The sequence below is a fragment of the Felis catus genome, chromosome E3 (assembly GCF_018350175.1).
Source record: "Felis catus isolate Fca126 chromosome E3, F.catus_Fca126_mat1.0, whole genome shotgun sequence".
Taxonomy (NCBI): Eukaryota; Metazoa; Chordata; class Mammalia; order Carnivora; family Felidae; genus Felis; species Felis catus.
Genome location: NC_058383.1, coordinates 18,573,378 through 18,601,295, shown reverse-complemented (window position 1 = coordinate 18,601,295; position 27,918 = coordinate 18,573,378). Strand labels below are relative to the sequence as shown.

At 47.9% G+C, this 27,918-nt stretch overlaps 2 protein-coding genes and 1 long non-coding RNA gene across 5 annotated transcripts in view; 2 read left to right on the top strand and 1 right to left on the bottom strand.

Moving 5' to 3' along the window:
- The first annotated feature begins 2,114 nt into the window (after nt 1–2,114).
- Nucleotides 2,115–5,105, top strand: LOC123382574. Its single transcript, XR_006591142.1, has 2 exons — nt 2,115–3,125; nt 4,724–5,105. It is a non-coding gene; the product is annotated as an uncharacterized LOC123382574 (long non-coding RNA).
- A 347-nt stretch (nt 5,106–5,452) lies between these two features.
- NUPR1 (nuclear protein 1, transcriptional regulator) lies at nt 5,453–7,124 on the bottom strand. The gene is made up of 3 exons (XM_003998723.6): nt 6,861–7,124; nt 6,306–6,455; nt 5,453–5,749 (listed from the first exon to the last, which is right to left on the bottom strand). The coding sequence occupies exons 1-2, from the start codon at nt 6,970–6,972 to the stop codon at nt 6,319–6,321; spliced, it is 249 nt and encodes an 82-aa protein (XP_003998772.1). The 5' UTR covers nt 6,973–7,124; the 3' UTR covers nt 5,453–5,749; nt 6,306–6,318.
- Nucleotides 7,125–19,660: 12,536 nt separating this feature from the next.
- The window catches only part of SGF29 (SAGA complex associated factor 29), a 31,675-nt gene continuing 23,417 nt past the window's right edge, over nt 19,661–27,918 (top strand). Inside the window, exons 1-2 of one of the 3 annotated variants that reach the window (XM_006942198.5) lie at nt 19,661–19,835; nt 24,768–24,865. The gene's annotated coding sequence lies outside the window, so the exon portion shown is untranslated. Of the gene's footprint in view, nt 19,836–20,096; nt 20,228–24,767; nt 24,866–27,918 lie in introns of those variants that run through there. The other 2 variants (XM_006942199.5, XM_045047419.1) reach the window with 2 other exon arrangements.

Sequence of the window (27,918 nt, the reverse complement as noted above, 5' to 3'; positions counted from 1 at the left end):
TTCAGATCCTGTGTCTCCCTCTCTCTCTCTGCCCCTCCCCCGCTCATGCTCTGTCTCACTCTGTCAAAAATAAATAAACATTAAAAAAATTATGAAAAAGAAAAAAGAAAAAAGAAAAGTGTACCTTCTTTTACACAGAAAAGGAAGTGCTTCTAGTTGTCAGAGACCTGGGCGTAGTGTCTGGCCCCTGGGGAAAGGTACCCCTGTGTGGGGCAGACTGCTTGCTCAGGGACTCTGGGGATGGGTTGTTCTTCCTTCTTTGCTTTCTCCAGCCTGGCACTCCCTGAAGGCCACAGAGCTCTCTGGAAAGCTTGGATGTGGGAATCAGCACACCGAGTCTACTCCCAGCTCAGCCTGTGACTGCCAGTGAACCCATAACCCAGGCCTTTGCCCTCCCACAGGACTTTGGCATTTGCCAAAGTGTGATAATAATAATTACCATGCGGGGCACCTGGGTGGCTCCGTTGGTTGGGCGTCTGACTCTTGGTTTCGGCTCAGGTCATGATCTCATGTTTGTGAGTTTGAGCCCCGCATCCAGCTCTGTGCAGACAGTGTGGAGCCTGCTTGGGATTCTGTCTCCTTCTCTCTCTGCCCCTCCCCCCCTCATGCTCCCTCTCTCAAATATAAATAAATAAACCTTAAAAATATATATATTTAAAAAAATAATAATTGCTGTGGTTGAATAATATTGAAGTCAAGTTGGTGTAGAACATGTAAGTTTCAGGTGTAACGTGATAATTCGACGTTGGTATGCACTACAGAGTGATCGCCCACCAGTGATCACTGGTTACCATCCATCACCGTGCAATTTTTGTACACAAACCAAGGTGGAGTTTCCCCACATCTCCTTTGATGCTCATCCCATTCCTGGTAAGTCAGTGAGGGCCATGTGGCTTTCATTGCTACGGCGAAGGGATGTCAGTACGGTTTCATTTTTAGTTCAACAGCCGTGGGGGACTGAAGGCACAGAGGATCGCAGCGACCCGAATAGCAAGGTGGATGGGGTGGGGGTGGGGCCAACTTTAAGGTACTCCCCAAGTCAGGGAAGAAGGGAAGCAATTTGAAAAGGAAAGGAGGAGAAGTTAGAACTGGCGTGTCCCCACAGGGTCCAGGCCACGCTCGTTTTGAACAGTATGGAGAGATCTGAGGACGGAAGGGACTGTGCCCCCTTTTCCAGTGGAGGACAGGCCCCAGATGTATCCCTGCCCCCAGGTGTGGGAGGTGGCCCGGAGCACACAAAGAGCAGGGCTGTGAGGGTTGATCTTAAACAACAAACGGAAAGGACAAGGGGGTGCCTGGTGGCTCAGTCAGTTAAGCATCTGACTCTTGATTTTAGCTGAGGTCATGATCTCATGGTTCATGAGTTTGAGCACCTCATGGGGCTCTGTGCTGACAGCGTGGAGCCTGCTTGGGATTATCTCTCTCTGCCTCTCCCCTGCTTGTGCTCGCTCTCTCACAAAATAAATAAATGAACATTAAGATAAAAGAAGAAAAGAAAGGACAGGAAGGGCAGTGGCAGGGACGCGGTGGCAGATGGCAATGTACCAAGCATTCCACGCCCCTTCCCAGCTCTGCTCCTGATCAACCCTGGAGAAAAGAGAGAAAGGAGGGCAAACTGACCCCATCAGACACCTGCTGCCAGCAGAAAAGGAGCACTGTGTATCAACTTAAACAATAGATTGCATTTCTTGCACGCCGGAACTCTGTCTCCGGGTCACTGTTTTAATCAAGCACTTACATGCTGCTTACTATGCACTTTGCAACACTTCCTTGCTTAATCGCAGCAAGGACCCCGTGCTTAATGTTACTGGAATTCCTATTTTACACGTGGGGAAACTGAGACTAGAAAGGTCAGGTAAGCAGCCCAAGGTCACACAGAGGATGAGGGAGCAGGGACTTGAACCCACAGAGTCTGGGTCCAGAGCCCATTGTGTCTGCTTCTCTGCCGGTTCCTTAAGGTCTTGTTCTGGGTCAGGTGCCCTGCTAAGTGCTTGAGAGACTCCATTTCCTCCTCAAAACCATTCCGGGGGGGGGGTGTACTTTTCATCTCCTGTCTACAGATGTGGAAATTAAGGTGCAGGATAAACTGGGGCACCGGGGAGGCTCAGTCGGATGAGCGTCTGACTTCGACTCAGATCATGATCTCACGATTTGTGAGTTCGAGCCCCACTTGCAGACGGGATCTGAACTTGGGCCCGGGGGACCCTGAGGCTGTTCCAGTCACTATTGCCGTGTAACAAACCATCCCGAAACGTCAGGCTGTGAAATGACCGTTTGGTCACACGCTGCGTCCGTGGGTGGGGAATTAGAGCTGGCTTGTCTCTGGCGCCCCAATATGTTGTTGGGCCTCATCCGGGAAGACACAGATGCCAGAGGTGACACGGCGGCTGGGGCTGGAAATCGTCAGCGGGTTCCTTTGACTTACAGTCTGGAGCCGGAGGATGGCTTTCAGCTGGGACTTCCGCGGGGCTGAAGACCAGAATGACATCAGCACGTGGCCTTTCCATGTCGTGTCTCCGCGTGTGTCGCTTCGGACTTTCTTGCAGCAGGGTGACTGCACTCCAAGAACCCCAGAGAGCAAAGTTCCCCCCACGTTCAAAAGGAGCACAGTCCCCCGTCTCCCATTCGATAGGAGGGTGGCAAGGCCCCACGGTAAGGAGGGCGTGTGGCTTGGGAGTGCTTGCAGTGATGACCCTATTTGTTAAGTGCAGTGTGAGACAAAAGCCCCGTGCACCTGACGCCTTCACGCTTCACTGCACGTTAGACTCACTCTCCCAACTCCCAAGGCCCGGCCTTCACCTCGGACCAACGAAATCAGACTCTCTGGGAGGGGAAGCCAGGCAGCCATTGTCTTTAACGCACCTGCGACCGGGTGATTACAAGGCGGCCTTCTCCCATGTATGCAGAGCACCTGGCGGAGCATCTGGCTCCGAAACAACCCGTGTTTCTCCGAGTGTGAACGCCCGTGACCCTTAGCACACAAGGCCATCCGAGGTGTGCGCAGGTGGACTGAAAGAAGTGATATTAGGTGTCTTTCTACGATCTTCGAGTTATGACAAGTGATTGTGGTTTTCCAGTTTGGGTGGTGATGTAGTCTCCTTTTAAAGTGCGTTTGAGTGGAAAAGGTAAGGAGGTAATTTGAAAAATTCTGGGCAAACAATGGTATAGCCTAAATGCACGTAGGGCAGAAATCAAGAAAGTGCTGTGTGAAAGATGAGGCGGGGAAAAGCCTCAGGCAGACCATCAATGATGGTGGCCATGACTCTTCCTAGTACTGGCATTACCTTTAAGGAGTGCCAGTTAAAATCAACTTTGGGTGCTTTTGAAATTGGAAAAAATACACAGCCCTGAGAGCTGAGTGGGCAGAAGAGGACTAGGTGTTGGTGAAGCAAACCCCGTAGTGAGTTTCCAGATTTTCGGCAAGGAGCTGGGAATCCTTAGAATTGTGGCAACCTGGTGGGGAAACTTCCGCAAGCTCCCAAGGGGAAATAGAAGTCAGTCATCCCTCTGTTCTCAGGAGGACCCCTAGAAACTAAGGAGACAGACATTACATGCAACTAGGGGACCAAAAAAAAAGGGGGGTAAAAGGTGGGTGGAACAGTAGAGGGGTGTTCTGGACAGGTAGAGTCAAGAACAGGTTCTTGTCCTGACTGCGTCCCCAGTCTTCGTATGAGTTTTAGCCCCTGCCCCATCAGGCCTTGATTTTCCCTTCCGCGAAGGGCAGAGTGGGGCTCTAACATCCAGGATCCTTTCAGATCCAAACATTCAGTGATTCCAAGAATTATCTGGTTCCCGGAACAGCCACGTAAAGGCCTCCCAGGCAGAGTTTGTGCCAAGGTAAGGCGAGGCCAGGGAGGGCCAATCACAGGCCAGGAGTGAGGGTAGCATATGGGGCCTCCTGGCAAAGTGTCAAAGGACCCAGAAGACAGGGAGTGGCCACGTTCGGCCTCAGACACAGCGCTTTGCAGCCTTTGTTTTCTCCTTTGAAGTAGACCTTTTGACAGGAAAAGAAACAGGCTCAGAAGGAGTAGTAATTAACCAGAAATGAACTAACATCTAGGATTCCACGTTGTCGTACAGGTTATCCTCAGGCATATAGTAAAAAGGGAAAGACCCGGACTTCAAAAATTAGACGGACCTAAGTTCAAAATCCCAGCTCCTCCAAGTTGTGGCTGTGTGACTTTGGGCAAATTACCTAACTTCTCTTAACCTCGGTTTTCTGGTCTGTAAAATAGGATCAAATAACATTATGCCTATTGGATTAGTGTAAGGGTTAAATGGAACAGTGCCTGTAAAACACCTGTCACAGAGTAGTAGCCCAATTACCTGGGGGCTGTTGCCATGATTTTCTAAAGCTGACACACCAGATCTGTGCTGGGCTGAGGCCTTCCTCTGTTCATATTCTTAGGTCCCTAACTAAGAACAATTGCCTCCAAGTTGTGCAGCCTAGGGCTTATATGGAAGGGCAGGAGAAAAAGAAAAATGCTTTGCCCAGGACCAGACCTAGGGCTTTTCTCCCCACCCCACCCCCCTGCCTTGTGCTGAGTCTGCCGGTGGAAAATGTTTCTTGCCAGTTTTTTCCCCAGTATTCACACCCCCGCCCTTCCCAAGTTTTGGCGAACACGTGGCTAAGCACCTGAATACTATGTCTCCCAACCTCTCCGGTAGTTGGGCGTGGCCATGCGATTATATTCTGGCCAGATGTAACGTATTCTACTTTTAGGTCATGGTCTTCAAAATGAATTGGTGTGGCTTCCCCCACTCCCTTTCCACGGGTTGAGATGCAGATCTGATTGGTGGCAGACGCCGAAGCAGCGAGTGTGGACCCCAAAGTGGAAGCCATGTTTGGAGCGTGGCGGAACAATGAGTTCAAAGTAGCTGGAATCCCTGACGTGGTCAAGTTGTCATTTTAGCCCAAGAGTACTGACTGTTGGAGCTGCTACGTGACAGAGAGAGAACTTTCTATCCCGTTTTGAGACTTCAGTACAGCAGCCCCCGAGTAACCTGGGGCAAGTCCCTTCATGTTCTAAATCTCGGTGTTCTCCGTTTTGCAGACGGCACCATAAAGAACAGTCACTTCAAAAGGTGGTTTTATATGAAAATGACATGATCAGTCAGATTGTTTATTCTGAAAAGGGAGAGGAGCTGGGGAGGGTCTGGGGAGGGGGCTTCTCTCACAGGCAGCATGACAAGGAAACAGGACATTTCCGTGCATTTCCTAAGAGACCACAGAGGCACATTTGCCAAAACCTCTGCGCACCAAAATAAAACAAAAGCAGCCAGGCTGGCCTCTACCCGTCCCTACCAAACCGGGGACGCCCTCTCCCAGACACATATAACCCAAGACAAAAACCGTTCTTGTTGGTTCATGCAGAGGCAGACATATGCAGGCAGGGACAAGAAACAAACAAAACCACACAGAGGGAGGGGGGACAAAATTCCACACACAGGCTGCAACTGCTGAATTTTGTTTATTGTCCTTGCCACCCTTAAGGGGTTCCCGTTTCTTTGGTGTCTTTCCTTCGGGGTGGGGGGTATCTTTCGTGACACTGCCTCTCCATTCCCTTTGTCTTGCTCCCCACCCCTAGCTTGTCCTTTTTCTGGGGCTTGGTGGCCCCTCAGAGCCTAGTCAGGTAGGGTAAGTCCCGGGGTGGAGTGGGAGGGCAGGCAGGCCTGGATCCCTCCCCCAGGTGCCAATTCTCCGCAGTCCTGTCGCCATCGCTGTGTGGTATCCGTGCTGTAGCCTCATCTGGGGCAAGGAAAGAGAGTGACAGTTCTAATTCTGGGTTCTAACTCTTCCTCTCCCGGTCACTTGCTCTGGGTCTCCAGAGAAGGACCCTATCCTCTCTGGGCCTCTGTTACCCTCTCCGTAAACCAAATTTCCCTCCAATTGCAAAGGTTCTGTGTTTCCCCTTTTGCTCTGGCCACCAGGAAACTCAGAGTCCGATGTGTGTCTCATTTTATTCTATGTTGAGACAATCGTTCTTTTTTTTTCTTTTTTAATTTTTTAATGTTTATTTTTGAGAGAGGGAGAGAGACAGAGTGTGAGCAGGGGAGGGGCAGAGAGAGAAGGAGACACAGAACCCGAAGCAGGCTCCAGGTTCTGAGCTGTCAGCACGGAGCCCGATGAGGGGTTTGAACTCGTGAACTGCGAGACCGTGACCTGAGCTGAAGTCAGACACCCAACTGACTGAGCCACCCAGGCACCCCAAGACGACAGTTCTTGGAACCTTGCTCCCCACCTGACCACACACATTCAGGCATGTCCTTTGGAGGCAGAGGGACGTCTACCCCTGACTCTTTACCTCCAGCTCTGCCTCAAGACCGTGCCCCTCGCTTTTTCCGCTCCGTGTTCTGAAGCTTGGTCACCAGCTTCCTCTCGTGGCCACCGGGGCTGGGGCGGTTGGTGTTGGTGGCAGCTTCTCTCTTGCTGCGACCTTTCCGACCTCCTGCTCCTGGGAACCAGTCAAGAGGCCGAGGTGAGGTGGACAGAGGCCTGATACATCCAAGGAGAGGCAGGGAGTTGGGAGTGTGGGGTGGAAAGAGCATAGGTTGGAGGAAGCGGACTGGAGAGTGGTCACCATATAGCTTTGGGGCACTTGTAACCCCTGTCTCCCCATCTGTGAAATGAGGGGCCCCCATGATCTGTTGTTGCCCCAAATTCTAGGGGCCTGTGAGGTCCCAGGGCTGAGCAGGACAGCACTAAGGGGAAGAGGGGTTGGAAGGGGTGACTGGAGGGGTCAAGGGAACAGGTTAGAGAAGGGTGGGGGGTGGGGAGGAGTCCAAGGAGGAATCCTAGTGGGGGGGGGGAGTGGGGGTAGAAGGTAAGGGACCAGGAAGGTGACCGGGCCAGACCTTACCCAGGTAAGAAGGAGCCAGGTTATAGAGGTCATACTCATCCAGGCTGAGGTCTTCGTCCTCCGGACCTGGGGGCTGCTGGGCCGGGCTGGCTGCTTGCGGGAAGGTGGCCATCACACCTGACTTTCCCTTGCTGTCTCCCTGCCGTCTCCCAACGCTTTGTTTGTGTCTGGTTTCCTGACACCTCCCTGTTCACGGGCCCCAACTTATAAGGCCACGTGTCCTCCCCAGGCCCTGTCTGATGCAATCTGGCCCTTTCCCAGAACCCGACCCAGTAAACAGCAATCACGAGAGGGGAAAAGAGTCGGTCCTGTGAGTCCCAGCCCCTTCCCCTCGCCTCCTCCCTCTCACTGGGGCTCGCCCAGCTGGGTATTTTTCCACAGAGGAGATCCCCGCCCCTCAGGGAGGAGGAGGAAAGAGGCAGAGTCTGAGCATAAACAATCCTTGGGATCATGGCCAGTGGGGATCGGAGGGCCTCACCTGGCCGACTCCTTCCTGCCCGTCTCCTGCCCCCTGCCACACAGCTGACCCCATCCCAATTCTGCCTTAGACGCAGGACCCTGGTGGCAGATTACGAAGAACACTCCATGAAATAGGTCAGCTGTTCTCACCCCGAACACACCCAACACCCCTTTTTGATAAGAAACATCTGGAAAGCCCCCTTCATAGCCCGAGCTAGGAAGGGGGGGGGTGTGGTGATGGAGTGGGTCCCTAGGTAGTGTCCCTCACCCAACAGGGTGCGGATCCTGGAGCCAGCTGCCCTGGGTTCAAACCTCTGGTCCACTACTTCCTGGGTGACCCCAGACAAGTCACTTAACCTCTCTGTGCCTCGGTTTTCTCCTCTGTACAAATGAAGATGATAATCATTGCATTGACTTCCCAGGGTTGGTGAGAGAACCGAATGAGACACCTCAGGGAAGGACACTTGCGACAGTGCCTGGCACGTTCCTACGGTCTTAGCTTCCCTATGAGTTATTCGCACAATGTCCAAACAACTCAATGATGCCGTCACCGTAACGGGAAGGCGACGTGAAAGGAAACCCACTTATGCTGCAAAAATGTCTTTCAAACCATGGAAATGCTGAGGGAGAAGACATTGCGGAGTAAACAGGCATTTGGGCCTACTTAATATGAACGAAAGGAAGGGATTCAGATAAGAAATGCGTGAAGATGGAATGTTCCACACTTGCCTGAAGGGATCTGCTCCTGCGGGTTGAGCTGACCCAGAGAGGGCCACACCCGGGGTGGCCCACTCACACTTTCCCTGGGGTTTATGTGCCAAATCCCAGGGCCGGCACTGAGGACCTTCTCGGGCTTAGCCAGGTGTTTAAATTCTCCGCTCACTTGCCCACCTTGCCGTGAGCCCGTTCAAACACCGCTCCCTCTCAGTGCTGCCTAAATTTTACCTCCCCCAAAACCCTGTAATAACCCAGTCTCGTTCTGTGTTTAACACGAAGAGGCACTTCTGCTCCTGTTTCTCCCTAGCCTGAGCCAGAATTAACTTTAGCTTTTGTTTTTCAGGTTTGGTTGATATGTGAATTCCTGAACATCCAGGAAATGAAAGTGAGGTCACCTGAATAAAACAGAGCTTGGGACAATCACAGACGGACCGAGGGCAGGCCGCCCCACAATGTGCCGCTTCAGCATGTTGGCTATTTTATTTTATTTTATTTTTTCAATGTTTATTTATTGTTGAGAGAGAGAGGGGCGGAGAGGCAGAGAGAAAGGGAGAGAGAGAATCCCAAGCAGGCCCACACGGTCAGTGCAGAGCCCGATGCGGGGCTCGAGCCCACGAACGGTGAGCTCGTGACCTGAGCTGAAACCAAGAGTCAAATGCGTAACCAACGAAGCCACCCAGGCACACCTAGCATATTGATTTATTTTTTTTATTTTTTTTAACATGTATTTATTTTTGAGACAGAGAGAGACAGAGCATGAACGGGGGAGGGTCAGAGAGAGGGAGACACAGAATCTGAAACAGGGTCCAGGCTCTGAGCTGTCAGCACAGAGCCCGACGCGGGGCTCGAACTCACGGACTGCGAGATCATGACCTGAGCCGAAGTCAGCCGCTTAACCGACTGAGCCACCCAGGCGCCCCGTATATTGATTATTTTAAATAAAAGTTACTTCAGAGACAACCTGTGGTGAGAAGGGCAGACCCTCCTCAGTCGCCGAGAGCAGGAAATAAATCTCCCAGGTGAAAGTTAAGGAGGTAAAGAGACACCCTGATCACCAGACATAGGAGATTTAGAGCCAAGACGTCCGTGATTTTTTTTACTCATTTCCTATCCCAGCCCAAAATCTGTTTAGAATTGCTTACAAATTAAAGCTCCCCAAGTTAAGTTCTCTTTCTCCTTTCAATTCCTCATGGATTTATGGTCTCTTCGTCGAAAAGGATAAAAACTGCCTGCTTTGGTCATTTTTGTTAGGTCTCAATTTCATGACGGGGGCCCCCACGCGTGCATAATAAAACTTCGTTTTTTCCTGTTGTTTATCTGTCTCGTGTCCATTCAATTCTTAGTCCAGCTGGAAGCTTCTGAAGAACAGGGGAAGAATTTTTCCTTCCCACGAATACTAACAGACCAGATGATCAGGGGCAGAGGAAAATAACCTTAAACCAAGATGCCACACGCAGGCAAATTAAGGTGGAGACAATGAGGAAATACGCGGTTCCTACAAGGCAGGAGACTTCACCACTGCATGTGATGGAGTACGTTCTAGCCTCACGTCCTCGTAAAGGAGCGTTTTAGCTTCATGACTGTCTAGCAGGACAAACGTCTGCACCCTGTCGTGGTCACTACCAAGAACACCCCCCCCCCACGCTCCAAATTCCTGAGCTGCCCAGGCCCCTGTACGAGCTGCGAGATCCTGGGCTCCCTTCTGACTTTCCATCGGCTCAGCTGCACGGGGAAGATGGTGACAGAACCACTAGGTGCGACAGGCCTTTGTCCTGAGCCGGCACAGTGTAGATCGCTATTTCCTCCGATCTTTGGAGAAGGGAAATTGAAGCTCCGAGAGCAACTTGCTCAAGGTCACACGGCTGGTGAGTGGTGAAGGATCCCTCCCGAGGTCTACCTGACCCCAGTTCCAGCCTGGTTCTAGATCAGCACGGCTGGCCAAACACTGGCAAGCTTTTGGCGGCCGTGCCTGGGGAAGCACCTGTCAGGGATTCCTTCCTTCCGCCCTCCCTGTCCCTCCTCCCTTCCCCTTGAATGATGAGGACTTGCTTTGGACCAGGCTGGGTGCTAAGAATTCCCCATTTTTACCCCATGACCCTCATTTTGTTATACTTTCCCCAGAGAGATCACTGATGGAAATATCCTTTTTTCTTTGTTTCCTTCTACGTGATATGTCCCCACTCGAATGCAATCCTGGTTTGGTTCAGTTAGTGGCTAAAGGAGTAGGCTCTGCTTGGGTCCAAAGCTTGGTTCTTGTACCTGTTAGTTTCGTGCCCTGAGAGAAGTTATTTAGCCTCTCTGTGTCTCAGTTTCCTCATCTGTAAGATGAGATTAACGATGATACCTACCTGGTGGGATTGTTAGAAGGATTAAAAGGCCAATTCGTGTCAAGGCGCAGAACAACGCCCAGAACAGAGTAAGTGGTCAATACATGTGAGCTGTTATTATTATCGTCATTCACGAAGGCAGGAATCTCATCTATCTTGTTGTATCCCCGGTCCCTGGAACACAGTCAGCGCTCAATAAATGATCAGTTGAATCCGCAAAGCTCTTTTACGGTTGGTGGGTTTTTCAGCTTCTTGGTGCTGTGCTCTGGGGGAACTGAGAGCCCCAACCCTAGTCCCACAGAAGACTGTGAAGACAGTGTGACCGTTCTCCGTGGAGCCGGGGAGGAACGTTTCCTGGCCTTGATCCTGCAGGTGCTATTAGAAGAAAGCCCAGATCCCAGGGGAGCGGGGCAGACAGAGGGAGGGTGGCCAAGAGAGAAGGGACTTTTGGGAACCCATGGCATGGACCTGTAGGGCCCAGAAGGTGACTCAGTGGGAGAAGTTGAAGTGTGTTTTCCCATTCTCTAGTCTCCAGGTAAATACGTGTAATCGGCCAAGAGGAAGTTTATTGTCTTTCTATGTATGACTGTACCTTCGTGACATTCCAGGAGATGGCCAGGCACACCTATTACAACCCAGTGTGATCCGCACGTAACCCGGAGTAAACCCCGGGGGCGCTGGGGAGCTCTCAGGAAGGTACCCAACCCAATGGGAGTGAGGAGGGTGGGGGACAGTTGGGAGAGGATCACAGCAGGTTTCCTAGAGGCAGTGAACCCTGAACGAAAATGACTGAGAAAGAGGGGTGCCTGGGTGGCTCGGTCAGTTAAGCATCCAACTCTCGATTTCTGCTCAGGTCATGCTCTCACGGTTCGTAGAATCGAGCCCAGCATCGGGCTCTGCCCTGACACTGTGGAGCGTGCTTGGGATTTCCTCTCTCCCTCTCTCTCTCTGCCCTTCCTCCATTCATACTCTCTCTCTCTCAAAATTAAAAAAAAAAAAAAAGAGAAAGACACCAAAACACATCCAACTCTACGAGTTAAACTGGCCAAGTCAGGAAAGCGTGGACAGCCCAAAGGATGTGCAGGTGTTTTTGGCTCAAAGGATCTGGAGATTCCCAGGCTGAAGGCAGGTTATGTTATCAAGCTGGGCTGGTGGCATCCCTGGGTACCAAAGAGACGAAGAAACCTAAATGTGGTGAAATAAAATGGGTCCGCCTGACTTTATAGCAGCAGGTCCAGAGACACCCCCCAAACCCGGCAGCTGACTTGCAATTATTCTTGGCTGTGCACTACCATCACCTTGAAGACAAGTGGGTGCGTTCTCTCCATGGGCAGTTTGGCAACGCTGTTCAGAATGTTAAATATGCCGTGATATTGTAGTTCTACTTACAGAGTCTCCTGAGGAAATGCTCCTGCGGAAATGGCCTTGTTTATAATAGTGAAAAGCTGGAAACAAGCTAAGCATCCAACAGAAGGTGACCGATCAGCATTCTTTGGTGAAATACTCCGTAGCCTTTAAAAACAATAAGCTACGGGGGTGCCTGGGTGGCTCAGGCGGTTGGGCATCCGACTTCGGCTCAGGTCACGATCTCACGGTTTGTGAGTTCGAGCCCCACGTCGGGCTCTGTGCTGACGGCTGGGAGCCTGGAGCCTGCTTCCGATTCTGTGTCTTCCCCCTCTCTCTGCCCCTTCCCTGCTCATGCTCTGTCTCTCTCTCTCTCTCAATAATGAATAAACGTTAAAAAAACAACAGTAAGTTATGTCTCTGGCTCTGATGAGAAAGTCGTCATGAATGAGAAAAACAAGTTGCAGAACATTATGTGTACTATAATCCTAACTTTTACATTACGCTGTTTAATTTTTTTATTTATTTACTTATTTATTTTTCCAAATATTTCTTTTTTTATTTAATTTATTTTTTTTTAATTTACATCCAAGTTAGCATACAGTGTAACAATGATTTCAGGAGTAGATTCCTTAGTGCCCCTTCCCCATTTAGCCCATCCTCCCTCCCACAACCCCTCCAGTAACGCTCTGTTCTCCGTATTTAAGAGTCTTTTATGTTTTGTCCCCCTCCTTGTTTTTATATGATTTTTGCTTCCCTTCCCTTGTGTTCATCTGTTCTGTGTCTTAAAGTCTTCATATGAATGAAGTCATATGATATTTGTCTTTCTCTGACTGACCAATTTCACTTAGCATCATACCCTCCAGTTCCATCCACGTAGTTGCAAATGGCAAGATTTCATTCTTTTTGACTGCCGAGTAAGACTTCATTGTATATATAGATACCACATCTTCTTTATCCATTCATCCATCGATGGACATTTGGGCTCTTTCCATACTTTGGCTATTGTTGAGAGTGCTGCTATAAACATCGGGGTGCAGGTGTTTTTATTTATTTTTAAGAGAGAAAGACAGAGAGCCTGAGCGGGGGAGGGGCAGAGAGAGGGAGACAGAATCTGAAGCAGACTCCAGGCTCTGAGCTGTCAGCACAGAACCCGACATGGGGCTCAAACTCTTGAACCTCAAGATCATGGCCTGAGCTGAAGTTAGACACCTAACCGACTGAGCCACCCAGACGCCCCTTACATTACAGTTTTTGAAATAATAAAAGTAACTGTGTGTAATACATTGTTTTCAGCATAAAATAGGTATCACACTTCCTCTGGTAAATAAAGAAGATGAATGGTCAGCTAAAACAATCATGAATGAGTCTAGAGTGATAAATTCTACTCCTGGAACACTCCCTAGAAATCAGTGAACCCAACCCCTTTACCAGAGGAGGAAGGAAGGACAAGACAGGCTAGCATTCACTATTCTACAAACGTCTAGGGCACCAATCATACGCCAGGCACTTGCTTGGTGCTGGGATATAGAAGTGAACAGAACACGGCACCCGTATCCAAGGGGCTCATAGGCTGGTGGATGATAGTGTCCAATAAGCAGGATGTTACCACCCAGCGTAATAAGTAGTGTGACAAAAGCACCTTCAGGCTGCACCATGCACCTAACCCAGGCTTGTGAGCAACTCTCAGAAAAACTCACGTGTGAGCTAACCTAGGAAGTCAGAGAGACCAGGTCAGTTTCCCAGGAAGGCCAAAGTGAAGGGAAGCACAGCGCATTTAGTTAGCCAAAGGAGCTAGAGCGCAAGGGAATTCTGGTCCTGGATTTATTAGACGAGAGTCTCCTGTCTCACAGTTCAGTGCTCTTTTTTATTCTTGTCTTTTTAAAAATTTTTTAAAATGTTTATTTATTTTTTGAGACACAGAGGGACAGAGCATGAGCAGGGGAGGGGCAGAGAGAGGAGGAGACACAGAATCTGAAGCAGGCTCCAGGCTCTGAGCTGTCAGCACAGAGCCCGACGCGGGGTTGGAACTCACGGCGTGTGAGATATATGATCTGAGCTGAAGTCGGACGCTCAACCAACTGAGCCACCCAGGTGCCCCTTAAAATGTCTCTTTAGAGGAATAGTACGGACTTCTAGTTACGCCAAAATTTCTATATGAATTGGGTCATGCCATAGAACTCTTAAATCTGCAAGGGATTTTTTTTAATGCAACCAAATATTTATTATTTTTTTATTTTTTAAATGTTTATTTATTTTTGAGAGAGAGAGAGAGAGAGAGAGAGAGAGAGAGAGCAAGTGGGGGAGGGGCAGAGAGACAGAGAGAGAGGGAGACACAGAATCTGAAGCAGGCTCCAGGCTCTGAACTGTCAGCACAGAGCCTGATGCGGGCCTTGAACCCATGAACCATGGGATCATGACCTGAGCTGAAGTCGGACACTCAACCGAGTGGCTCAGTTGAGCCACCCAGGTGCCCAAATCCGGAAGGGACTTTAAAAGGAATCGCTTCGGTAGGAGGGGCCAATGTCAGCATTCTGACACTAAAGGGGTCGTTGTCTGTAAACTGACCCAAATCACGTACTTTTTATTATCACCATCAATCCTCAACAGTGTCAATAGTACAATACGCCTCCCTGCCACAGCCAACACCTTCTCCCTTCGTATGCCGGGGCACCTAGTATGCACCTACACACACGTAAAAAACAGGACCAAGTGGATTTCAGAACTAGCTGAAGTATCCATATTAGCTATCTATTCATCTCATGTTTCCATATGTTCTCCATTCTGTTTCATTTTGTAAACATAGCTTGAGTAGTCAAAATTACAGACATACGAAGAACTCACAACTATGTTTATCTTCCTAAGACGACGGTATTTACCTCCAGCGAAGAACCCTGTCTCTTCAAGTCTCAAATCCATTTCCCACCGAGGCCGTGGCATCTGATGTCCAGTGCTGTCACTTCTGCGTTCGCGGGCTTACCTTCTCTGCTGGGTACTCTGGGACCTTCTTGGTGGGGTAGACACACAGAGGTCTTTAATGTCCAGCTGGATGTCAAAACACTGGGCGGACAGCATCACCTTGTAATTCCTGGTGAAGGTTTCCTGGATAGGATAGCCATCCTTGACTGTATAAATTCCAATCCAGGTGTCATGTGATCTAGCTGACTTTCTGTCTGACCACTCCTGGATGGTAATGTGCTCTGGGGATCCCCTGTAGAAGCCCTGGTCTTTGAAGGTGGCATCCAGCCTGAGGAATGTCAAGAGAATCCTGGGGGTCCATCAGGGAGATCTTTGAGCATTTGCTTGTTGGCTCATTCAATCTGATACATCATTCCATACTTACAGAGGAAAATCTATTCAAATACGATTTTCAAATAGTGAAGATCATAGCCTTGCAGTTTGAGTGGGTGGTGGTAGGGGATGGGGAATGTCTGTAGAGCCCAGTACTCTTCAGGGGCAGAATCTGGCCCCCCTCCCACCAGCCCTCCTCCCCAGCCCTGCTCTCAGCTGTCCCAGGTTACAGAAGTTCCTGTGCTTTGAGGAGTGGCTTCCCCCCACCCCAGAGAAAGAGAGCCCCAAGCCAATCTTATTTTCGTAAGCAAAATTATTGTAGTTACTGAACAAAGAAAGGGGGAGAGGCTAGGGGATGGGATGTCATCACACTCTTCGGGAGTGGTCATACCCTAGACAGGGATCATGGAGAATTTGTACTTTTTCCATTCCAGATTCTAGATCTCTGCAGTGTTTGACTTTCTACCGCGTATACCCATTTTTAATTTAATTTTACTTTATTTATTTTATTTTATATTTTATTTTATTTCTTTTTTAAAATTTATATCCAAGTTAGTTAGCATATAGTGCAATAATGATTTCAGGACGAATCCCGTGATTCGTCCCCTACATATAACCCCCAGTGCTTATCCCGTCAAGAGTCCTCCTTAATGCTCCTCACCCATTTAGCCCACCTCCCAGCCATAAGAGTCTCTTAAGTTTTGCCCCCGCTCCCTGTGTTTATATTATTTTTGCTTCCCTTCCGTTATGTTCATCTGTTTTGTATCTTAAATTCCACATATGAGCGAAGTCATATGATATTTGTCTTTTTCTGACTAATTTTGCTTAGCATAATACACTCTAGTTCCATCCATGTTGTTGCAAATGGCAAGATTTCATTCTTTTTGATTGCTGAGTAATACTCCATACAATGTATACCTATTTTAGGAGCGGCAGTGGGGTAGGGGAGGAGATAAAGCCAATTTTTAAGAGTTAATGTATTGTATCCCCTTCCCGCCTTGGGTTCCATACACACTATGCCACCTTCTGGTCATGCTACGGCTTCTTTTGTATGTGTTGGGGAGGAAAGGCAGTAAGTGTAGAGTTAGAATTTGCCCCACCTGCCTGCCATGGGAGGTCAGATCCAAAGGAAGAGCCTGTAACCAAACCCGGTGAGAATTCATTCACCCGATGCACAGCAAGCCAGTAAAAACTGACACCGAGCTTTTGCAGTGAAGGAAGATAGGGTATTTATTGGTGTGGTGCCATCCAGAAGAACGAGGAGCTAATGCTCAAAATGCCCCGATGGCTTACAAGTGAGGGTTTTTCAGGGCAAAATTTGGGTCAGGGATCTTCTGAGAAGGTAGATGCTGTTGATTAGAAGCCCATGAAGTCATGTTAACAGTGGTTCCTTAGTTGGTTCTGGTGTCGCTTCGTCCGGTCCCAGGGAGGTCAAAAGTTTGTTCCACCTTTTGAGGGACTTGGAATCTGAAAAATATCTTTGTTCTGTGTGTCACAGATTTCGTGAGCTGCATCTGGTGCTTATGTGTTCAGGATAGTGCTGGTTAGCTGCCTGTATGTGCTCGGACTACTTGTAGGTGCATACAAGTAGTTGGGCTGTATTTCTTCACGTTCCTTTGAATAGTAAGCAAGCATTTCTATCTCTTGGGCCTGGATTTGTATGTTGTTCCCTGGTCAGTCCAGCCATGTCTGGGGATCATATGACCTCTAGTTAGTTCTATCGTCTGCACTAAGAAGATGGGTGTGGGATTCAAGCCTTTTTTGTTTTGTTCAAGTGGGTTATGGGTAGGCATGAATAGGGACAAGGTGAGAGATGGGTAGCTGGCTTTCCATAGAAGGCGCCGGAAGCCTCCATGCACAGAGTCAGTTCTGAGCAGGAAGAAAGCAAAAAGGAGGGAGAGTATGAGCACCGTCCTCAGCAGTGGAACTCTGTGAAGAAAGGGATTTGTAAAGGGATTGTTAGGAAGTCATGCTAATGTAACTCCCTCCGCCTGACCTAAAGAGACCTTCAGTCAAGATCCCTGTGACTTTTCAAGGCTTTTTGGAAAAGATTTCAGATGTGATGCTCTGACGCAAAGGGACTCAGAGACCAGAAGGGCCCAGTTTTCTTTGCCACACTGTGCCTTTCTCACAGGAAGGAATGGTGCTGTCCAGGCAAAGTGAGTGCTCTGGTCAGCACCACATTTCTAAATCAGTGGGTTCTGGTTTGTACATTGGTCCCTTTTGAGCTGCCTCGGTGTGAGTCTACCCTGAGAGGTTGCTCACAAAATGGAATTTCTGGTCCTGCAGACCTGAGGACCAAATTCTCTAGCAGTCACCCCACCAAGACACCGCCCCCTCAATGGCCCTCCCCAAAGCAGAGATAACACCTTCATTTTCTCTTTCATCTAACAAATGTTTTTGTTATCTGCCAGGCACAAGGCTGTGTGCTAAAGATACGGTGATGAACATAAACAGGTATGAGCCCAGCCTTCACGGGGCTTATAATCTAAGGAGTGAGAGGTAGGACAGACATAAATCAAATTATGCCACAAACAACTGTACGATTGTGTTATTGTGTTATGGTCACGATTACAGGAGGTCTACTACATGGGGCTCTCGAGGGATCGTGACAGAGGGATTTGGCCCGGTCAGGGAGACCTGAAGTTGAGTAGGAGATTTGGAGGTAAATAGGGCAAGGAAATATGCTCCAGAGGAGGGAGGAGGGACATGGCAGGTATGAAAGACCTAAAGAAGTGGAGACGCTGAAGGAGAGAGAGAGGTGGAGAGGGGTGGGAGAGAAGGTGATGGGGCGGGAGACCCAGGTGCCAGTTCACGCACACCTTTGTGTTTTAAGAAGAGTGCTCTGGCCAGAATGTGTGAGGGCAGACAATTTAAGGGGCTATTACCAGTCTCATTGGGCAGTTATACTTCCCAGAAAAATCCTCACATTGGCCGCTAGAGGACAGGCATGAGGCTGGTTGTCTGCCGTAGCCAGTAGTTGGAGGCGATTTAAATGTCCATCACCACGGGTCCAGATAACTACAATGTGGATGTCCATTGAGAAAGACTGCACAGTTATTCTAAGTAACAGGCACACACAACAACAAGGACAAATCTTAAAAGTACAGGGCGGAGTGGAAAAAATAAGAAACTGAGGTTTATAGCACAATACCATTTAAGCAAATTAAAAATACATGCACCCTAAACAACACGCGTGTTTTGTAAAGACACACACACGCTGGGGAAGGGAGGAGGAGTGGAGAAGAGATAAAGGTCATAAACAGAGAAAACAAGAGAGAGGGTGTACTGAGCCCAGTGATTGTAGTCTGTCATAAAGCGAGTAATGAGTGACCCAACCTCCACATCTGGGAATAAACAAATAAAAAGCTCTTGCAGTTGTTGAAGGAGGAGTAGAGACCCCTCAGACGAGGGTGCAAGTAGTGAAGACGATAAGTGTATGGAGTATGTTTTATGAATGAAACATACAAAACATATTAACAGCACCTGGTACATAGTAAGTCCCCAACAATGTGAACTGTTATTATTTATTATTTAACCAAGCTACATGGAATTTCTTGGTCAGCACTAGGAAATTTACTGATAGATCCCTTCTATTCCCCTCAGGAGGGGTGACCTTGCCCAAAACAATGTATTCTTTGCTAATAATATCCTTTTTTTCTGCTCCCTCTCCACTTCAAAAACCTTTCCTTTTCTTCAGCTCGGTGGGTGGGATGCTGCCCAATTCACGAACTGTTTCAATAAAGCCAATTTGACCTTCTAAGTTACTCAGTTGAATTTCTGTCGTTTGACAGTAGTAGTATAGGAGATTAAAGATAAATTCAAACAAACAAACAAACAAACAAACGTGAGCTCCAAATCTCTTCTGAGGAGCAACTAAGGTCAGTATTTGACATTCAGGAGAAACAGCTCTTGAGACCTCCACAAACGCAAAATTTGTGATATCCTTGCCAGCATTAGCTTCATAAAATGCAGGATATAGGGCTGAGACTGGATAGATGGTCATGCCATCATCATTGAGACAGAGATCACAAAATCAAAAAGAACCTTGATGGGGGGGGGGGAATGATGCATTAATTTGGGGCTGAAACAGTTTGTGTTGAAGTCTGCGATCCTTCTAAGTGCACACGAAAATATTGAGGGCCTACTATGCGCCCTCATAGGTACTAGGAATGTGCTAGGTACTGGGAACACATAGGTGAACAAAACAGATGATCCTAACCTTATTGGGCTGGCAAGTGTATCAAATAATCAAACGACATAAAATGTACTTCTAAACTTTGGCAGGGGTTATGTAAGATACTGGTATGTAAACCATTATAGTTAAACATTTACTCACGTCCTTAATAGGTTCCTGAGAAGACTCCCTGAAAGGGCAATTTCTGGGTCTAAGGATCTGTTTGTTTTAATATATTCAAACTTTTTAAAATAGAATTTATCTTTTGGAGCAACCTGTGGTTTCACACACACAATTTTTTTTTATTATTATTATTATCTTATAGAGGCTTTGGGGAATGAGAGGCTACTGAAAACAGACAAAGGCCTAAGTTTGTTAAAATAAGGTCCAGCGGCTGACTCCGGACTAGGGTGACAAAGTAAAAACTACATTTCCCAAGGAGCAGCGCGGCACGTCACAAGGGAAGGACGGCGCATGCGTGAAGGGGTTCGCGCTGCGACTAGCTCATAAAAGGAAAACAGCGTGTGTGGCTCTCGACGTGCCGCGAATCTTCGAACGTAAGGGCGTTAGCTAACGCTTTGAAAAGCATTCGAGGGACGCGCCCGCTCCTGCCGTCGCAATTTCCAGCGCGACGTGCTTACTCCGTTCGTGGCTTGGCAGGTGGGGCTGGGTCGCGCTCTGGGGCCCCCGGGAAATGACGGGAGCGGAGGGTTAGGGTCCCCGGTGCGTCCCTACTCCCGGGCCTTGCCGAGGCGGCTCTCGAGGGGCGGTGCGCACGCGCCCTGGGCGGGGAGAGGCGGGGCTGGAGGAGGGAGGGCCGGCGGTGTTTGAGTTTGCGCGTGCGCTCGCCGGAAGCTGGCGCGTGCGGTGCGGGGCGCTAAGGCGGCAGAGGCGGGGTACTCAGCCCAGGTGTGGGAAGACAGCAGCCGAGGATGCGCCCCCCTTAAGGAGATGACTTCATTCGCCCTCCAGAGACTTCCAGTTGCCTGCTCATCTGTCTGCGCCCGTTTACAGCCTAGGGCTTCAGTCTGTAGCTGACATCTCATCTCCAGGTCTCTTGAGAACCCACTCCAGTCTAGGCCCCCACCATTCCACTGAAATAGCACTTTGTCAAAGCCACCAATGATCGCAACGTCGCCAAGTTCAGTTTTAACTTCGTTCGCACTCCCGTAGCAATTTTTGATGCAGTTCATCGTTGCCCCTTCTTGAAGCACGTTATTCATTTGATGTGTGCAATAGCCACGTCTGTAGCCTCAGCTCTCTGGCTTCTCTGCTGATTTCTTGTTCCTCTTCCTTATCTCTAATGATTACACCGCCCCCAGGCCTCATCCTGGATCTCTTCTCCGTGGTCACTTCCTAGGAGCTATCAATTTCAAGGCTTTAAATATAAATACTGTGTGTTGTGCTCTCAAATTTCTATCTGCAGCCTAGTGCTCTGCCTTGAACTCCAGATTCTTATAGTCACCTCTCAAATGATATCTCTTAAAATGTCAAATCAGCATCTCAAACATGTACAAAACTGACATTTTAAGTTTTACCCTTCTCGTACCTTAACCTGTCTGACCATTCTTCCAGTTGCTCATGCCAAACACTGAGTTATTCTTGGTGTATTTTGTCCCCCTCCCCTTTCCTTCTCCAGTCAGTATATTATCATGTATTTGCCCTTGAGGCTTTGAAGTTTCACTATTGGGTGTCTAATTGTAGATTATTCTCTTTGGCACTTTGTCCTTTTTGCCTGAGAATTTGTGTTTTCGGTTCTTCGACATCCCTGTCATTGTTTATTCAAATTTATCTGTGTGTCTACTCTGTCCTCTATGTCCCTTTTATTTAAAAAAATTTTTTTTAATGTTTATGTATTTATTTTGAGAGAGTGCACATGTGCATGCAAGCCGGGGAGGGACAGAGAGAAAGAATCCCAAGCATGGAGCCCGACAGGATTCAATCCCACGAACCATGAGATCATGACCCGAGCCAATATCAAGAGTTGTTCCTTAACCAACTGAGCCTCCCAGGCGCCCCATCTCTATGTCCCTTTTAACTTTCACCTACAAATAAGTATATGGGACTATTTGTTTAATGTCTGTGTTCCTTTCTGGACTGTAAGTTTTGTACAGCAAGGCAGGGACTCTTTGCCTCATTCACTGCTGTATGTTCCTCATGCCTGGCACAGCAGTATTTAACAAATTATTGAATGAATTAATTTATAGAGAAAAAGTACCTCTTCTCCGTAAGTGGGAGTAGATTGTCTTTCTTAGAGTATGTTTATAGGAACTTTTTTTTTTTTTTTCTGGGATTGGAGAGAAGGTATTGACTAACCCAGCTTCAGAATTGGTGCATGCTTCTAAGCTGAAAGACTGTTTTAAGAGATTTCCAGGATTCAGCTCCCATAATCTATTTTGAAGACTTAGTAGGTGCCAGGCCCTGTGCTAGTTGCTGGGAATATAGGGACGAATACGCCTGCTTCTCTGTCTTCTGAGAGTTTGTGGTCTGCAGGAGAGACAAGTTAATGCAAGTGTCTCGTGCGTGTGTGACAGGTGCAAGAACAGAAATTTGTGTACTGTGCTTTGGAAATTTTGATTGCCCTTGGCATCAGGGCACCTGAGCAGGGCCTGGGACAGCCAGATCCCCCTGCCATTCTCTTCTGGCTGCAAGCAGCTTTGTTCTTTTACACGAGGACACAAATAACATCATAAATACTATGTTCTGTGTATGCTGTGGTGTGAGAAATGTTGGCAAGTACTGCCGTGAAAGTATTAACTTGGCTGCCATTTGATTTGCACCTGAAAGACGAGCAAATTTGAGACCCACGGAGAGGTAGGGAAAGGCTTAAAGGACCTGAAGCATGAAAGTCTGTGCTTGCTTGGGCTGGGGACACTGGAATTGCTTACTGCAGTTGCTGTATGGTATTGCTGTTTGAGAGGGGCTGGCTGTCCAGGATCTGAAGTGGTGCCTTGAAAGTGTTTTGTCGGGGCACCTGGCTGGCTCAGTTGGTGGAGTGTGTGACTCTTGATCTCGGGGTCGTGAGTTCAAGCCCCACGTTGGGTGTAGAGATTGCTTAAATAAACAGACTTTTTAAAAAATCTTTAAAAAAGAAGTGTTTTGTAAACCACAGTGTGTGTTTTATAAATACCTGGCCCAGCACGAGGCACCCTGTTCTCAGTGGGTAGGTCCATTAGAATTCATAGTTTTATTTCCGATTCTGTGTCTCCCTCTCTCTCTGCCCCTCCCCCGTTCATGCTCTGTCTCTCTCTGTCCCAAAAATAAATAAAAAACGTTGAAAAAAAAATTTAAAAAAAAGAATTCATAGTTTTAGTGATCTAGCTTTCCGGAGCTGGAAACAGGGGCATGTAGTAAGTCAGCCTTTTAAACCTCATTTCTAAATTTGTGTACAAAGAGTCTTACAAGTGTTTTAAAAATGAATCTTCTATAGGATCCTATATCATTTGCATTGGAAAAAATACCCAGTATACATCACTTCAGGATTTGTGGTCACTCTATCTGTGGAGGGGAAGCTACTTTGTTGAACATTATACCAATAGGTTTGGGATGTTGATCATGAGCCTTAAGGCTTAGGTCATAGAGTCAGACAGATCTGGATTTGAATCCCACCTCTTCCACTTATTACTTGTGTGACTTCAGTAAAGTCACTGATTTCTCCAAGACTCCTGTTTCCACAGTGTTAAATGAAGAGCAGTTTAGATGGAGTCATCTACATAAAAGTGCTTAGCTCATAGTAGGTATTCAGTAAGGAATAGCTGTCAGTGTTTGTCGTAGATTCTAAATCTAAAGTTCTCTCTTGGCCAGCAAGAGAGCAGACGCAGGATTAAAAGCAAGAGATGGCTAATGTCTGCGAAAAGACAAGACCCCGAATAAGGGTCCTTGCTCCGTATTTATTAAGATCAGAAGGCTTACAAACGTGATGGGCATGCACAAAGAGACAATGAATCTGTGAACATTAACTCATGGGCATGAGGGAAAGGGGGTTTTGAAGATACACGGTGTTTGAGGTTTGGGTCAATCCTGGCGCCAGGCAGATGGGCAGATGGTTGTTAATGGCAGACAGGAGGCGCAATGTCTGTTTATCTTAGCTAGCCTAGGGGATAAGGCAGATAGGGGAAATAACCTCAGGGTTAACAAGGCACCTTTTCTTTTGCTAATCAGCTCTGCTCTGGGCTGCTTCACCCACAGCAGCAGAGGTCTATAGCCCTATTTACCTGTTTACTTGGTCCTTCCCTCCTGTGAAAGCAGCTTTACTGCTATAGTACTAAATTGGGGGGCACTTTTGCCCTGAATACCTAATCTTGCTTACTTCATATACCTTTGTGTTGGGGGCCTTTGCCCCCCTCTCTATTCTAGGGGCCTTTGCCCCCGCCACGTCTATTCTGGGGAACTTTGCCCCTCTCCTACTCTATTCTGGGGGCCTAATCTTGTCTACTCAAGCTTGGGTAAGAGCATCCTATGGCTTTGTAATTCTTTATGCCTTGTTAACCCACTGGTGCAAGCCCAGGGAATTTCTAAACTTATTTCCCACAATTGTTACCTTTATGTTTATCAGAAGCCACTATGAATCGCCATCCTATTGGTGACTCTTTCAGTGCAATCTTTTTTTTTTTTTAATTTTTTTTCAACGTTTTTTATTTATTTTTGGGACAGAGAGAGACAGAGCATGAACGGGGGAGGGGCAGAGAGAGAGGGAGACACAGAATCGGAAACAGGCTCCAGGCTCTGAGCCATCAGCCCAGAGCCCGACGCGGGGCTCGAACCCATGGACCGCGAGATCGTGACCTGAGCTGAAGTCAGACGCTTAACCGACTGCGCCACCCAGGCGCCCCTCTTTCAGTGCAATCTTAATAACAGTTGATTGACAGTTTCTAGTAGACGAAATGGTCTTACTTCATGATCTCTTTTGCTAATGAATAAGCCGAAGTCCTTACAAAGTTTGAAATTGGGAGGGAGAACATAGATTTTAGAGTTTGCAGTTTTGTAACTACCTGTTATTTCCTGAGTTACCGAGCATAATTTAACCACTCTGAACTTCAGGTTCCCCAGCTATAGAGAGGGTGTGCTTAGGCGATTGTTAGGTTTCAATGAGAATGATGTATGTAAGCTTTGGTCTAGAAGCATGGTAGGTAGTAGGGGAAAGAAATCCGCATCTCCTTAATTTTTTCAAACCAATTGATGAATGTAGATTGTTGTTGAGCGTGGCTACATTGAGAGTATGGGATCTGAGTGTAGGGTCTTAGATGCCTGCCTTCCCTTTGATTCAGAACAAAGCTCTGTCTTAAGCCCTGTGGGATTGATGTTAGAGTGGTTTAAGTATAGAATGTTTGGATTTATTGGTATGAGGCCTTGGCTAGAGAACAGGTTTAGACTGAGTGGTTAGCGGTTAACACGTTCTTTGTCCCTATAATTACCTATTAGGCTTCTCAGTTGCAGATAACAAAAAGCTAACCCAAACTAGTCCAAGGAGAAAAGTAGTATCCATTAGACTCTAACTGAAAAGTCCTGGGTATACCAGCCTCAGGCACAGTTATATCCCAAAACCTAAGTTATGTCACCAGGAATTTTTTTTTTTCTTTTAATGTCTTTCAGCTCCACTTTTCTCCATGTTGACTTCTGTCTCAGACAGGCAAAAGCCTCCATCAGTTCCAGGCTTCCCTGCTACTCTGTTAACAACCAACTGAAAGAAGGTATCTCTTTTCAGATAGCTTCCAGCAAAAGATCTTTTTTTTCCCCCTAATTTCTGTCTAATTTTAATTAAAACAATTTTTTAAAATTTTTTCAAACATTTATTTTTTTGAGAGACAGAGCACTAGGGGGGCAGGGGCAGAGAGAGAGAGAGAGAGAGTCACAGATTCCGAAGCAGGCTCAAGGCTCCAAGCTGTCAGCACAGAGCCCAACATGGGGCTCGAACCCATGAACCGTGAGATCATGACCTGAGAGAGAGAGAGAGAGAGAGAGAGAGAGAGAGAGTCACAGATTCCGAAGCAGGCTCAAGGCTCCAAGCTGTCAGCACAGAGCCCAACATGGGGCTCGAACCCATGAACCGTGAGATCATGACCTGAGCCGAAGTTGGATGCCTAACCGACTGAGTCACTCAGGCGCCCCCCAGCAAAAGCTCTTAAATTGATTTGGGCCAGACTTAGGTCACATTCCTCTTCCTGAGCTAGTCATGGCGGTCAGAAAGAGTGGAATACTCTTGTGGGCCCAGGTCATATACCCATCTTGGAGCCAAGGTGAAGGACATTTTCTCGAAGGAGAAATTGGGAGTACTGTTACCAAAATGGAGAGAAAAGGTGATGGGCATACACTGAGAGGTTGCTTCCAGTAATGATGGAGGAGCTCAGATCAGGCCAACCCTCTCACAGACGATGACCATAACTCGTACAAATTAAAACAAAACAAAAACCCACTAACTGGAGTCAGTGGAGCAGGAGCTGACCCCCAGAAGGGAGTGGCACTGATGAGGTGTTCTCAGTGTCTTGTTACGTGATACTCATCTTGAAAAGATAGCCACGCAGAGGGAGTTCCAGTTTTTTTTTATGTTTGTTTATTTTTGAGAAAGAGACAGACAGAGTGCAAGCAGGGGAGGGGCAGAGGGAGAGGGAGACACAGAATCCGAAGCAGGCTCCAGGCTCTGAGCTGTCTGTCAGCACAGAGCCTGATGCGGGGCTCGAATTCGTGAACTGCGAGATCATGACCTGAGCCGAAGTCGGATGCTCAACCGACTGAGCCCCCCAGGTGTCCCCCAGATTCTTGATATAAAAGTCATTTTACCTAAATGTCCCACCCACCGATGAATGGAAAAACAAAATCCATACCAGTGGGGTATTATTCAGCCGTAAAAGGAATGAAATACACATGTATAGCAGGAATGAACCTTGAAAATATTGTGCTAAGTGAAAGAAGCCAGTCCCCAAAGGCCACATAGTGTGTGATTTTGTTTCTATGAAGCATCTAGAACAGGCAGATCTGTAAAGTCAGAAAGTAGAATAAACAGTTGCCAGTGGCTAAGGGGAGTGACTGCTGATGGGGACAGGTTTTTGGGGTGTACAGGCTTTGGGGGTCCTGAAAATAATTCTGAAATTAGGTCACGGTGATGGTGGCACAACCTTTTGAATATACTAAAAGGCCGCTGAATTGAACAGGTAAAGGAAGCCATATAAGCACATGGGAAGGTGCTCAGCATCAGTGGTCACCAGAGAAGTCTAAATTAAACCCACAATGGAAAACCACTTCACACTAGCTAGAATGGCTAAATTTTCTTAAATAAAATGAAAACAACAACACTGTATGTCATCGGGCATGTAGAGCAACTAAAACTTCCATATGTTGTTGGTGGGAAGCCGGTACACCTTCTCAGGAACGGGGTCTGGTCTGGCGGTTTCCTGTAAAATTAAGTATCCACCTCAGACCTAAGCACTTAAGAGAAATGAACATATGTCCGAAAAAAGACTCACATGTGACTGCTCGTGGCAGTTTTATTCACAGTGGCCCCGAACTGGGAATCACCCAGGTGCCACCAAAGCGAGGGCTGGTTAAAGAAACAGGTTTTTTCATACAGGAGAATGCTGCTGGGCAGTGGAAAGAAACAGACTCCTGATACACATACCACCACCGATGAATCTCAAAAACATGTTGAGAGAATCCGGACCCTAAAGATGGTGGATGGCATGATTACATTTCAGTGAAATTCTAGAACAGGTGTAACTAATCGATAGTGAAAAATGTCAGAATGGTGGTTCCCTCTGGGTAGAAATAGAAGGTGGGGCTTTTTTTTTTTTTTTTTTTTTTTTTTAGAGCATGAGCAGGATAGAGGACCAGAGGGAGAGAGAGAGAATCTTAAGCAGGCTCTGCGCTCAGCATGGGTCTGACCTGGGGCTTGATCGTATGACCCTGGAATCATGACCTAAGCCCAAATCAAGAGCGAGATATTCAACAACTGAGCCACCCAGGCGCCGCGGAAGTTGTGGCTTCTAAACCGGTTGGAAGAAGAGAGTGCTAGGAGCCAAAAAGCGTATACTGTTGGGCCTTGCCTTAGAATTCAGAAGAATGCCTGAAACCTTGCAGGGATTGCCTGGCCTCCCAGGGTTAAGAACAGTGATAGATCAGCTGGGGCCTTTGGACTCTGATAACAGGCAGCTTGGGCTCAAAGTCATGTCCTCCCAGCTGGGAGCTCTGGCCTTTCAGCCAAGTTCCAGTGCCCGGTGCTTCGTTCCCACAGGCTCTGGTGTTGCAGATGTTTTCTGGGGAAGTCCAAGTTCACAACCAACTGGATCCAGTTAGTGGGAGTTTGTTGTAAAATCATAAAATGAGGTGGTTCTCCCAAGCAAGGCGCCACCCAGCAGGCAGAGCTCACACAGGAGAGCACTCCTCCATGGTGTGGTCTTTGTGCGGGCCATCTGCTCAGAGCCGCTCCCCTCAGGCTCGGGATGCATCAGTGTTTTCTTTTGCTTGTGCCTTTGACTGCTTTGCTCGACTTAGCATAGTCCCTGTTTTTTCCTGGCAGTTCCCTGAGCCACATCTGCGGACAGAGAGGGGGAAACTCATGTCCACTAAGTGTGTGTGTTGTCCCAGGCACTGCCTGGACCTTACTTGTGTTGTTAATCCTCCAGTGGGTGCTCTGGTCTTTATGGAGACTCAGAAAGGTTAAGGAGCGCCCACGGGGTGAGTAAAAGGCCTCATGAGAACTTAATGTTCCCTGTTCTGTCCCCTTTCCCCTCCTTGGAATGCTCCTAAAATA